The sequence below is a fragment of the Bufo gargarizans genome, chromosome 2 (assembly GCF_014858855.1).
Source record: "Bufo gargarizans isolate SCDJY-AF-19 chromosome 2, ASM1485885v1, whole genome shotgun sequence".
Lineage (NCBI taxonomy): Eukaryota > Metazoa > Chordata > Amphibia > Anura > Bufonidae > Bufo > Bufo gargarizans.
The window spans coordinates 106597383-106611596 of NC_058081.1; the positions used below are offsets into that span (position 1 = coordinate 106597383).

The 14214-nt window shown below is 49.3% G+C and overlaps 1 protein-coding gene across 2 annotated transcripts in view; it reads right to left on the reverse strand.

Annotated features, from left to right (window-relative positions):
• Window positions 1-820: 820 nt before the first annotated feature.
• The window catches only part of DIS3L (DIS3 like exosome 3'-5' exoribonuclease), a 55667-nt gene continuing 42273 nt past the window's right edge, over window positions 821-14214 (reverse strand). For both annotated transcript variants that reach the window (XM_044279381.1, XM_044279382.1), the window contains exons 16-17: window positions 4617-4788; window positions 821-1793 (exon numbers count right to left, since the gene is read on the reverse strand). In XM_044279381.1, the coding sequence (XP_044135316.1) occupies window positions 1488-1793; window positions 4617-4788 (478 nt within the window). In that variant the 3' untranslated portion in view covers window positions 821-1487. The remainder of the gene's footprint in view (window positions 1794-4616; window positions 4789-14214) is intronic.

A 14214-nucleotide genomic window follows, 5' to 3' on the forward strand; every position in this document is an offset into this window, starting at 1 on the left:
TGCAGCTCAATCCTTTACAATTGAATAGGACGAGCTGCAATAAAGCCATGTGATCGACTGGTTGAGGAAGAGGCCGGGAGTCCAACCCCCACCAAGCAGATAGTGATGACCTGTCCTAAGGTTAGCTCATCAAAATGAATGCACACTAACTACATACAGCATACTAATGTACTGTAAGCACTAAATACATAACTGTACACACAATATGACCTGTTTGTAGAAGAAACAATGAACAGTGCATGTGTTGGATGCGAGTGATGGGATTGCATATGAGAAGAGGTTTTTGCTGCATTTCCGCTGTGAAAACCAGGACAAAAACCTCAGTATTAGGGCTCATGCACACAGCTGTGTTTTGCAGTCCGCAAAGCGCGGATCTGCAAAACACAGATACTGGCTGTGCATGACGGCGTTTTTTTCTCCTTTACTCCTTCAAAAATATGTGCTGTCCGCACCATGAGACGAATGGGTTTGCATCCGATTTGCAAAAAATGAGGATGAGCTGTGGACTGAAACTAGGGCCATGTGCATGAGCTCCTACTTATGGATTTTACACTCTTCATTAGAAACCTGAAGGGAAAATCCGCAGCATAAATTGACATGCTTCGAATTTTAAAGCCACACCGCAGGTCAATTTATGCTGCCCCTTTTTTGTACACGGCATGTGGATGAGAATTCTTAAAATCGAATCTACTTTGCTGCTACTGTACAACGTGACGGATTTGCTGCATGAAAATGGCAAATCTACACCATTCCAGTCACATGTGGACATAGCCTTAAAGACATCTCATAACACAAACATTCACAGGGAAAACAATTGTTTAATACAGATTTTTTATTAAATAGAAAAATAGACTGTACTTTTAAGAAACAGTAAAACAGTGTACATAGCAAAATGTGGTAAAACTCCGATTAAGTTTATCGGATATCAGAGCCAACGAAATAGGTAGCAGACATTCAAGCCTTGAGGATTCGAAGGCTATAAACAGTTAGTCCTGCTTTAGATAAAAATTAAAACAAAAATTAAAAAAAATCTAAAAACCAGAAAGCTGGCAGACTAAAGGCCCCCATACACATTAGTCTATTGACGCCCAAACCAAGGGCGGGACAACAATCTAATGTGCACGGAGAGCTCTTGACTCTTCCCGGAACGACGATGTGGGGGAAGAAAAGGCGCTGAATTTCAAAGTCCGATCCTTTTGTTCTCCCAGTAAGTAACCTGCTGCCAGATGTGCCTGGCAGTGGCTTTCTCCTCTCTCCCCCACTGAAAACACATACATGCCACGTGGGGAGTCTGGAGAGATAGCTGTTGTCCAACAGCTATTAAAGGTGTTCGGGGCAGTTTAAGACTTTCCCACCCAAGATATTTTTAAAAATTGCCTACATTTTGATAAAATGCTTCAGGTTACTAATCCATTGTACATTTGTCCTCAGGCAGTTAAAGTACAGAGGATGTGACATCCCTCTATTTAATGGGATGGTGACAAAGATTACTGTCCGGACACATCAAGAAGCGCCAGCTCATGAACTTCCTGCAGCAGTGTGTACAGGCTGCGTCCCTGCGTTTGCTGGTACTCCTGGTGTTGCCTGCCAGCTCTGTTTTCTGCAGCCTCCTCTTCCTTTGCCAGCTGAGCCTCTATTGCTGTACGAGTAACCTCTCTGACTAGATCATTTTTGGCATGGCTGGCACTAGCTACGGAGGGCTGTTCTTCCTGAGATACATGGGGTTTGTTGCTGACTATCTCCAGACGAATGTTGTCTGTATGAAAGCGGGACGTCTGTATCCGAATTCTCACCTAGTACAGATTTAAAGAAAACAAAACTGGAATCAGTAGATGGAAAACTGTGCAAAAAATCCAGCAAGGTGGTGAACACAATGTACAACAGTTAACCTAGCTCCAAGTCATAATTAACGAGGGGGAGGAAGCGGAGATCTAGCTTACTGTTTACAGGATCCTCAGGAAGGGGGACCTGGCTGTGACAACTGCGGTGATGTGCAGAAAGCATATGTCTGTGGCTGTGCTATAAGGTTATTTTACTTAAGATAATTTATATTAGCACAGCAGTTAACAACAATTTAGGTTAAACTTCAGGCCTATTTTCCAAACTTTTTTAAAATTCTTTTTATCCTTTTTTGATCCCTTTGAGTACATGGTGATTTTCCCTTTTTGCGTATTCGTTTTGTACCCCCTTCCTTCCCAAAGCGATATTTTTTTTGTTTTTGTTTTTTTTTTAACATTTCTGTTCACATAGCCATGAGGGTTTGTTTCTTGCAAGACAAGTTGCACATTCTAATGTCACACTTTAACACTGCATATGATGTAGTGGGAAGCTGTGAAAAATTCCCTTTTGGGGCGGAATTGTGCCATAGTTTTATGGGTTTCATTTTTACAGCGTTCCCTATGCACAACTGACCTGTTATCTTCATTCTCCAGGTCATTACGATTACAGCAATACCACATTTATTATAGTTTTTTTTTTTGTTTTAATGCTGCAAAAACGATAAAAACTATGGGAATTTTTTTTTCTTTGCATCGCCATATTCTGACCCCCATAACTTTTTATATTTTCATCTATGGAGCTGGATATTGCATAAGCTGTGTGAGGGCTTATTTTTTTCCTGTAGTTTTTATTGATAACATTTTGGAGCGTGTGTGACTTTTATGAGGACAGGGGGATGATTTGAATTTTTATACTTTTTTTTTTAAAATATTTTTAAAAACTTTATCATTAGATTGCTTCTCCCATATACTACTGTGACAGTACAAATGGTAAATTCAGTATATTCTAATGCAGCACTGCCACCTGCAGGCCTACATTGGAATATACCTGTGATAGGCCTGGTCGCTGTGTACAATCAACAAGCAGCTTCCTCAATCTCAGCACAAGAAAGTCGTTCAGGCCCTGGGAACGCAGTGCTCCTAGAGAAAGCAGATCGCAGACGTTGGCCCCGGGTGTCCGCTGTGTGAAACTACAGAATAATTCTCAAAATAAAATGACTTAGTCTAACTAAAGAGATGACTGAAAGGAGATCTAATAACCAGGGGTCAGTACAGAGATCTCTCCCATCATCTATTCATTCCCAGTACTGTGACGAGGGGACATCCTCTGCGTTTGGAGGAAAGAAGGTTTGTACACAAACATAGAAAAGGATTCTTTACGGTAAGAGCAGTGAGACTATGGAACTCTCTGCCTGAGGAGGTGGTGATGGTGAGTACAATAAAGGAATTCAAGAGGGGCCTGGACGTATTTCTGGAGAGTAATAATATTACAGGCTATAGCTACTAGAGAGGGGTCGTTGATCCAGGGAGTTATTCTGATTAACAAATAATTAAGAAAGGCTCTACCAGCAAACTACTGGAGCTCGGCCCTTCAGTTACCAGCTGAAAAATAGGAATAGATAAAATAGAAATGTGGGCTGGCTCACAGTATTTTCGCATAAAATTTTATTAATAACTAACAAACCGTCTTTGTGTCATCATATCAGCATATATAAACATATATAAACATGTAATTTACATAGGTATGTGCGGAGCTCACGCACAGACTTCAATAGCTGGAGTACTCCTAAGTATAGGACCAGAATGGCTATATTGGGGCTGCAAGAAATGGTTACTTATACCGCTTAAATGTCCAGGACGTAAGTCTCAATTGTCAGGTAATTGAGACACAGTTGTAACACAGTGGCTACAGCGATTGCGATACGTCCTTGATGTAATGTTTACAAGAAAGGTTTCTCTGTACGGGTATCCTGTAGTAAATCTAGACCGCTTTTGTTGTAAGCAATATCCCACTTACTTTTGGCTGTCAGCTTGCAGCACAAGACCTCAGACCCGTTCGTTCACTCAGCGTCCCACGTGTCCAGCCAGGTAGTTGATCGCTGGAAGATGACGTAGGTGCCCGTGCTTGACGGCCACGGGCACCTACGTCATCTTCCAGCGATCAACTACCTGGCTGGACACGTGGGACGCTGAGTGAACGAACGGGTCTGAGGTCTTGTGCTGCAAGCTGACAGCCAAAAGTAAGTGGGATATTGCTTACAACAAAAGCGGTCTAGATTTACTACAGGATACCCGTACAGAGAAACCTTTCTTGTAAACATTACATCAAGGACGTATCGCAATCGCTGTAGCCACTGTGTTACAACTGTGTCTCAATTACCTGACAATTGAGACTTACGTCCTGGACATAACCATTTCTTGCAGCCCCAATATAGCCATTCTGGTCCTATACTTAGGAGTACTCCAGCTATTGAAGTCTGTGCGTGAGCTCCGCACATACCTATGTAAATTACATGTTTATATATGTTTATATATGCTGATATGATGACACAAAGACTGTTTGTTAGTTATTAATAAAATTTTATGCGAAAATACTGTGAGCCAGCCCACATTTCTATTTTAGTTATTCTGATTGCCTGATTGGAGTTGGGAAGGAATTTTCCCCCCTAAAATAAGGAAAACTGTCTTCCACCTCATGAAGGCTTCTTGCCTTCCTCTGGACCAGCTTCACAGGGTAAAAGACTGAACTGGATGGACATATTTGGTTTCTCAGCCCATGTTATATAACAAATGGTTGTAGTAATTAGATTAGGGTATGGATGTGGTAGTTTTACTCACAGTCACATGGTCAAATAGACAGAATGAGGTTTCCTTTGCTCCCTCTGTTATTACTGTGATTCGGTCAGGGAGACGCTGCAAGGATCCAGTCGTCCATTTACAACAATCCTCAGCAAATGATAAAACGAGGCCTTCAATGTTCTTAAGGTATGCCGGTCCTTTAATGCCATACCTGTGTCAACACATGAAAATGTGCAGATAACAAATGTGTATGGCTTAATGTACCAGATGTATGCTCCAGAAGTAAAAAAATAAAACTACATTCTCATCATCCTCATAGCCAGCTTACTACTATCGCTGGTAGCCTACGGCATAAGAGTTTGTGCGGTGATCACTTCACACCACATTGTGTGCGAGGTCACTGTGGTGGCCTGGGCTAAATGAAGAAATACAAAAACAAAAAAATACACGGCACTCCAGCTTCTCAAATCCGATCCGTGATTATTATTCACCCAGCATGCAACGTTTCGACTCCACTGAGTCTTTATCAAGCATGCTTGATAAAGGCTCAGTGGAGTCTAAACGTTGCATGCTGGGTGAATAATAAAGAGGCTAGGATCCGACACCACAGGCACCGCCACCGAATGGACTTACTGAGACAACTCGAAAGGTAGTGCTGTCCTATTACAATTTCTCTATACTACGTTGGCCTGGGCTAAATGCCATAACTTAGGTGGTTGTCCAGCTTTGGATCATTTTTATCAGGAACTCGTATCCGTTGTACCATTAAATGGAGCCAAAAGGGAGCAGTGGAGAGTAGGCGAGTATGATTTTTTTTCAGTGGGTAGAACACAATCCTGCCCAGAGCTACAAATATCACAAAGCCAGACAACCCATTTTAAGAGTTACTTACAACTCAAAATGCACAAGCAGAAATATTGTTTTTAAACCAGTTCTGTTGTCTGTGCACTGGAGTCACCAATTCACTGGCAAAGACCATATTGTTTGGACCAGAGATGCTCAACCTGCGGCCCTCTAGCTGTTTTAAAACTACAACTCCCACCATGCCCCGCTGTAGGTTCATAGCTGTAAGCTGTCCTGGCATGCTGGGAGGTGTAGTTTTGCAACAGCTAGAGGGCCGCAGGTTGGACATCCCTGGTTTGGACTATAACATGCATTTTCTAAAGGCTACTTTCACACTAGTGGCATGGGTGAACAGCCTGTCGGATCCGTCCTGGCGCTAGTGAAAGTGTGCCTCCGGACTGCCGCTCCGTCCCCATTGACTATAAAGGGGGCGGAGTTCCCGCGAGAGGCTGCCGCAATAAAACTACGACATGTCCGACATTTATTCCGGCAGCCTCTCGCTGTGTGCATCTGTGCCTCGCCGGAACTCCGCCTCTATTATAGTCAATGGGGACGGAGCAGCAGTCCGGAGGCACATGGTCACTAGCGGCAGGATTGATCCGACAGGCTGTTCACCCGACGGAAAAGCATGCCGGAGGTCCGTGCCACTAGTGTGATGATAGCCTTAGTAAAAAGTTCCTTATTGTGTTCAGTCCGTCGAGCCTGGTAGCACTATACCAATGCATCCTTGGTGATCTGCCAAATACTCAGAGCACTCTGCCTTATCATTAAGAGAACTGTGCGGATGAGGACTTGCAGGAAGCTGTGGCTCATGACTCTACATTAGTCCTCTATAAATGGCACAAGGGCCCTTCACTACTACATAACGTAACTAACAAAAAAGTCCACAGATACCAGAAAAAAGGAGATTTTTGTATAACTTACCAGTTAAATCTCTTTCTCGCTCTTCCTTGGGGGACACAGACCTTGGGTATAGCTCAGCTCCCTAGGAGGCGTGACACTAAGTAAAACTGTTAAGCCCCTCCTCCATCAGCTATACCCTCAGCCTGGAGATAGAGGCTACCAGTTGCGTGTCCAAGTAGTGAAAGGATAACAACCAATAACGGAAACAACCAGCCAGCAACCCAACGGGGCGCCAGACCATAACCCTGTAACCAAACACAGAAGGGTGGGTGCTGTGTCCCCCAAGGAAGAGCGAGAAAGAGATTTAACTGGTAAGTTATACAAAAATCTCCTTTTCTCGCCCATTTTCCTTGGGGGACACAGACCTTGGGACGTTCAAGAGCAGTCCAAGAAGGGAGGGACCACAAACCCAAGGCGGAACACCACCAGAACATCAGGAAACCGCTGCCTGCAAAACCAGGCGGCCCAAAGCAGCATCCGCTGATGCATGCGTATGCACCCTATAGAACTTTGTGAAAGTGTTCAGAGAGGACCAAGTGGCTGCTTTGCACAACTGTTCAGCCGAGGCCCGATGCCTCTGCGCCCAGGAAGCTCCGACTGCTCTGGTGGAATGAGCAGTGACGCCGAAAGGCGGAGGTCTGCCCTTGGCTCGATAAGCCTCAGACACCGCCAGTTTAATGAAACGGGCAATAGCCACCTTGGAGACCGCCAACCCTCTGCGCGAACCCTCCGGAACCACAAACAGGGAGTCCGTGCGCCGAAAGGACCCGGTGACCTCCAAGTAAATCCTCAACGCCCTGACCACATCCAGACGGTGCAGTTCCCGTTCTCTGGGGTGGGAAGGAGAGGGACAGAGCGACGGAAGGACGATGTCCTCATTGATGTGAAAGGCGGAGACCACCTTTGGCAGGAAAGTCGGGACAGGCCGAAGCACAACCTTATCCTGGTGGAAGATCAGGAAAGGTTCGGAGCAAGAAAGAGCCGCTAACTCCGACACCCGTCGGAGAGACGTGACGGCCACAAGAAAGATGACCTTGCAGGACAGAAGGCGAAGGGAGACCTCCCGTAAAGGCTCGAAGGGGGCTGATTGGAGCGCCGAGAGCACCACATACAGGTCCCAGGAAGGAACTGGAGGGCGGTACGGCGGAACAGAGTGAGCCACCCCTTGTAAGAAGGTCTTAATTGGCCCTAGAGGGGCCAGGGGACGCTGGAGAAGAATAGACAGCGCCGAAATCTGACCCTTCAGAGAACTGAGGCACAGCCCCAGGTCCAGACCCGACTGGAGGAAGGACAGGATTGTGGGAAGAGAAAACCGGAGAGGTGGGATGCTCCGGGACTCACAGAACCCCAGATAGGACCTCCAAACCCGATAGTAGATCCTAGAGGATACGGGCTTACGAGCCCGGATCATGGTGCGGACTACGTCCGCGGAGAAACCCCGTCGCGTTAAGACGGCGGTCTCAATAGCCACGCCGTCAAACGTAGCGAGCCTAAATGCTCGTGGAAGATCGGTCCCTGAGAGAGAAGGTCTTCCCTGGAGGGCAGTGGCCACGGTGCGTCTGCCAACAGCAACATTAGGTCGGCGTACCAAGACCGGCGGGGCCAATCCGGGGCGATTAGAATCGCGGGGACGCCCTCTACCGCGATCCTCCGAAGAACCCGTGGCAGGAGGGGAAAAGGAGGAAAGACGTACAGAAGGGAGAATTCGCGCCACGGAAGGACGAGCGCGTCGGCGCCGTATGCCTTCGGGTCCCGTGCCCTGGCCAGGTATAGGGGGACCTTGTGGTTGAATTTGGAGGCCATGAGGTCCACGTCGGGGCGACCCCAGCGAAGACAAAGGGCTTCGAACACCTCTGGGTGCAGGGACCATTCTCCCGGGTCGATGGTGGACCGGCTGAGGAAATCCGCCGCCCAGTTGTCCACCCCCGGGATGTAAATCGCAGATAAGGCCGGCACGTGCGTCTCCGCCCAGAGGAGAATGAGGGTCACCTCTTGCATCGCTGCAGCGCTGCGAGTGCCTCCCTGATGGTTTATGTATGCCACAGCCGTGGCATTGTCCGATTGGATCCGAACAGGGTGGCCCCTCAGCAGATGGGTCCAGTGTCTGAGGGACAGAAGAATCGCCCTCAGTTCCAGAATATTGATTGGAAGTCTGGACTCCGATAGAGACCAAACGCCCTGGACGGACCGGGGAGGGAAAACCCCCCCCCCACCCCCGTAAGCTGGCATCTGTGGTAATCACCAGCCAGTTCAGTGGAAGGAAGGACTTCCCCCTTAGAGGGATATGCAACCACCAGCCGAGGGAAGCCCGAGCCAGGGGAGGCAGAAGAAAGGTCCTGTCCAGACTCCTCGGTGATTTGTCCCAGGCCGACAGAATTGCCCTCTGAAAGGTGCGGGATCGGAATTGTGCGAACGGCACCGCTTCGAAACAGGCAACCATCTTTCCCAACAACCGCATGCTGGATCTGAGGGAAGGGCGGTGATGACGGAGGAGACTGCGAACCGACCCGCGAAGGGCCAGACGCTTGTCCGACGGAAGGCGGACCTCCGCCAACTCTGTATCCAGGAGCATCCCCAGGAAGATCAGCCGTCTGGAGGGGGTAAGGGAAGATTTGGGGTGGTTGATAATCCAACCGAACCGCGTCAGGGTCTCCAGAGTGAGTTCCACACTGCGGGATGTCTGAGAGAAGGAGGGTGCCTTGACCAGGATGTCGTCCAAGTATGGGAGAAGAAAAACACTTCTTGAACGTAGAAGGGCCAAGACAGGGGCCAGGACCTTGGTGAACACTCGAGGAGCCGTCGCCAGACCAAAGGGAAGGGCGACGAATTGGAAGTGATCGTCCCCCACCGCGAAGCGCAGGAAGCGGTGATGACATGGAGCAACCGGAACGTGGAGGTATGCATCCTGAATGTCGATTGAGGCCATGAAATCCCCTCTTTCCAGGGAGGCCACTGCGGACCTGAGAGACTCCATCCGGAATCTCTGCAGTCGGAGAAAACGGTTCAGGCGTTTTAGGTCCAAGATCGGACGCACTGAGCCTTCCTTCTTGGGAACCACAAAGAGGTTCGAGTAGAACCCCCTGAACCTTTCCGTCGGAGGCACGGGGGCGACGACACCCTTGTCCATTAGAGAGTGAATGGCCGCGAAGAAGGCGGCCACTCGTACGGGATCTCGCGGAGGACGGGATCGGAAGAAACGGTCTGGCGGAATGGACGCAAATTCGATTTTGTATCCGCAAGATACAATCTCGAGCGCCCATGCGTCTGAGATGTGGGCCCGCCATACGTTCCTGAATAGGAGAAGGCGGCCCCCCACCCGGGTGGGTGGGGGCGCACCTTCAGGCAGAGGGCTGCTGGCCTGTGGGAGCCCGTGCAGGCTGGGACTTGCGCCAGGTAGGTTGCGTCCGAAAAAACGGCTTCTTGCGTCTATCCTGGGCTGGGCCAGAGGAAGAAGAACTGGCCGCGGGTCTAGACCCGGTGGGCTTGCGAAAGGACCGAAAACGGGACGAACCAGCGCGACCACGGGGGGCGCCCATTGGCCTGGACTGGGGGAGGTGAGTACTCTTCCCACCCGTGGCCTCTGATATAAGTTCGTCCAGACGGGTTCCGAACAGGCGGGAACCCGTGAATGGTAGGCCGGCCAAAGAGCGTTTGGAAGCGGCGTCCGCCGCCCAAACCTTCAGCCAGAGTTCCCTCCTGACAGAAACTGCCAGGGCAGAGGAACGGGCAATGAGGGCACCCGCATCAAGGGAGGCCTCACAGACGAATTTTCCGGCCTGAACAATTAGTTGGGCTAAGGAACGGAGGTCCTGAACAGGGACGTCCGACCCCAACTCCCGTTCCAGTTGCAAACCCCATTCAGAGACCGCTTTGCCAACCCAGGCGGAGGCAAAGACCGGTCTAAGGGCCGAACCAGAGGCAGTAAATATGGCCTTGGAGAGGGATTCCGTACGACGGTCCTCAACAGACTGGAGGGAAGATCCGTCCTGTACAGGAATAGTAGTGCTTTTGGACAGGCGAGCCACGGGAGGATCAACCTTAGGCGGGGATGTCCACGTGGTCACAGAATCCGCTGGAAAGGGATAACAAATGTCCAGCTTTTTGGGTGTAATAAAGCGGACGTTAGGCCGAGTCCAAGCCTTGGATACCACAGAAGAAAAATCAGCGTGTATGGGAAAAACCTTGGAGGCCTGTTTGGGGCGGAGAAAGGACACGCCGGCCTGTTCAGAGCTGGGGGGGTCATCGTGTAGCTGAAAGGTATCACGGATGCTAGTGACAAGATGCCCCACCGCGGACGCCAATTTGGACGGAAGCTCTGAGTCCATGTCCACGTCCGAATCCGCCAGTTCTCCCTCAGAAAGCGTATCCCTTTGAGAGGATAGACTTGACTGAGCTCGCACGCATGGCGGAGAGAGCGAAGCATCTGGAGAAGATGTGCGCTCAACCCTTGAACGTTTCTGAGTATGCCGGGCCCTGGAAGATTCGCTGGGAGGCAGGGAACCAGTGGGGGTGGCAGAAACGGTAGTCCCAGCGGGTGCGACAGGGATTGTGGCAGCCTGCGGGAGAGGCGGTCTATCCACGAGACGGCCCACTACGTGTGTAAGGCTTTCCACCGCCTGAGACAGAGACCTAGCCCAGTCAGGGGGTTCAGAGGCACCGGGGGGCGCAGCGGGAAGCGGGCCCTGCACCGGGGCCTGACATGCAAGGCAATGCGGCTCAGATTGCCCACGCGGAAAAAGTTCCTTACAGGCGGTACAGGCATGGTACCAGGGTTTGGGGGCACCTGTGGGATCTGACATGCTGAAGTGTGGTTGTACTCTAATATAGAGACCACAAAGGGTTATAGCAGCTATGACCAGGAGGGTTAGGAGAGGGTTAACTGTCCTACCAGTGCCTCAGAAGAACGTCAGGAGATGGCCCAGATCAGCAGCAGCAGAGAAGCAGTGAACAGCAGTGAGCAGCAGAGAGCGCCCACAGAAGCCGAGCGATGTACACAGGAGGTTAGAGTCCCCCACCGTGTCCCAGCTTCCTGTCAGGAGTGAGGAAGCGCGGGAAACCTCAGCAGAAAGCGCGGGGAACAAGCTCCGCCCCCTCCAGCGCTTGAAATGTCTCCTGTGAAGGAGAACGTAGCTCCGCCCCCAAAATGACACGCGCGTAAGCCCCGCCCCCTGCCGGGACCGCTAAGCCCCGCCCCCCGTTCTCGGCGGGAAGGGGGAGAGAGAGAAGAGAAAAATGGAGTCAGCCCCGAATGAGGGGGAGGGAGAAAGATAGCAGCGTGGGGGGGAACGGCGTGGGGGTGCTGAGGATGCTGCTGTGCTGCATTGTCCTGCAGATGAGCGCTCAGAATGAGCGACCACGGGTGCCCCCCTTACCCAGAGGGGTAGATGCTGCAGATAGGGACGGGGTATGGGCTGGAATAGCCATCTCACCGTCCGACGTCTTCACCCTCAGTCCTTTCCAGCAGGGTCGCCCCTTCAGCCACTGGCACCGCAGTGGCAGGAAGCTGGAAGAGGGGCTTGGCGTGCGGGCGACCCCCTAGCTGGCGGGATGTAGGGGAGCCATTGCTGCCCAGATCCTCCTATTGCTTCTGTGGGGGAGGCAGCAGTGCAGATAAGTTGGCACTGGCGCAGCTCAACCCCGGGAGAGCAGAGAGGTCTAATGCGTCTCTGGTATCCCTAGGAAAAAATAAAATAACAAAATTAGAAGAAAAAGTAAAAATAACAAGGAGAAAACAGCCCTGCAGTAGCAGGGAGTGTCTTGCCTCCTTGGACACTAAGCTAAAACTGGTAGCCTCTATCTCCAGGCTGAGGGTATAGCTGATGGAGGAGGGGCTTAACAGTTTTACTTAGTGTCACGCCTCCTAGGGAGCTGAGCTATACCCAAGGTCTGTGTCCCCCAAGGAAAATGGGCGAGAAAATATACCAATGTATTGAATACAAATCACATCACAATACAGCAATGGAAAAGGATGGAAAAAAGGGAAACCGAGATTTGATAAAAAAAAAAAAAACGCAAGCCACGGCCACACATAAAAGGAATGGAATTAATACAGGACACACACAGACACACAATGGCAAAAGCAAATACATATGAAAAATCACTAGACGTTTCTTTATACCCGGAGGAAAGGTGATATGTTATTTATGCACATGCATGACAGTTGATATTTAGTTTACTATCATCATCAATGTAATTTTTCATATGTACGGTATATGCTTTAGCCCTTCTGCATGTCATGCTAAGCTAAAGCCAGAGACTGTACTGGAGAACTGTCATGGAAGGAAGAAGTCAGTGTCCACAACTGGGACTGCTCTGAACCATTGCTGGCAGAATAGGCACAGTGACTGGGAGAGAACAGGGGCTTTGACGTAGAACCTGAAAGATGGGGCTGGGACAAGGGGCAGGCGGAGTAGACACTAAACTTTATACACAGAGGGAAGGGGGTGATGCAAGTTAGTAACATCAACTGTCTGAATGGATTTTTATACTTGTAGATTGGGTGCTGGAGTCTACTGGGAGCTAAAGGCTATAGAGCGGCACCTATTACTGGGTGACAGGCACCTGCTTTATATAATCAGCACCCGGCATAGACAGGAGATGCAGGAGCGGACTGTGAATGCTGGGGGGACTGCCTTCCAGCAGCGCCGTCTCCTTGAACACTCTCTCTTCAGGACACTGGGGAAACATAACCTGAATCTGAGTAAAAGAAAGCTTAGGCAAAGTGCATAGAAAGCGCTTCTGCACCCGATCTACAAGTATAACCACCAGCTCAGACAAACGGCCTAGCAGCTGTGAAGGAAATGGACATTCGTTGTTATCTTTCACACACACAAAGCTGGCAGCTTCCCCTGCTCGTTTCTGCACCTCACCCCACACATCTTCATTAGGCCGCCTCATATTCCCACACCTCTTTCTGTGCCCTTCTTCCATGATCGTTTAAAAAAAAAAAATATATATATATATATATATATATATATATATAAAATCCAATGCAAATCATAATAAATATATATATTATATTCAGGGCACTTAAAGGGCTAGTCCAGTGTTCCGATATTGATGACAGGTCAACAATATCAGATCAGCGGGGGTCTCACTCCAGAGCTCATCCACCAATCTGCTGTTTAAAGGAGTCGCAGTGCTCGCAGGTAAACATCGAAGAGGACGAAGTGCACACACAATTGCTGTGACCCCTTCAAACAGCTGATTGGCGGGAGGGGGGTGTGCTGGAGCTCAGCCGCCCAACGATCTAATACTGATGACTTCTCTTGTGGAAAACTGGACAACCCCTTGTGCCTGAGCATGGATAAAACCCTCTCTCATACTTCCTACCTCCAGGCAATGTTTACATAAACCCTATCCATTTTCTGGGGACGGATCTGTTTTTCACTGATACAACATGGTGCAATTGAAAAAGTTTGGCTCTGCATAGTCAGACGGTCACCAAAAACGCTGCAAGCTGCGTTTTAGTGACCGTCTAAAAAACACAACGGAGACCAAATGCATCCAAATTGATGCATTCTGAACGGATCCTTATCCATTCAGAATGCATTGGGGCTTTTTTTTTTATGAATAATGCAAACTGATCCATTATGAAGCGTTTGCATTATTGGTGTGGATCCATCTGTGCAGATACAAGACGGATCCACACCAAACGCGAGTGTGAAAGTAGCCTAAGGAAGACACAACAATAGGATTTTCTTGTAGATCTGTCAGTGTCCTGGTCCCTCCATTCTCCTACATCTGTACACAGTTTATTAGAGAAACTTTAATGTGAATAGAAATATGTTATGTCCTACTCTAATTTCTAGAACGAAAGGGAGATGCAGATGACATTGTGGCCCCTCAGACGGCGAGGGGTGGAGTTGGCAGCAGAGTAAACCATGTGATC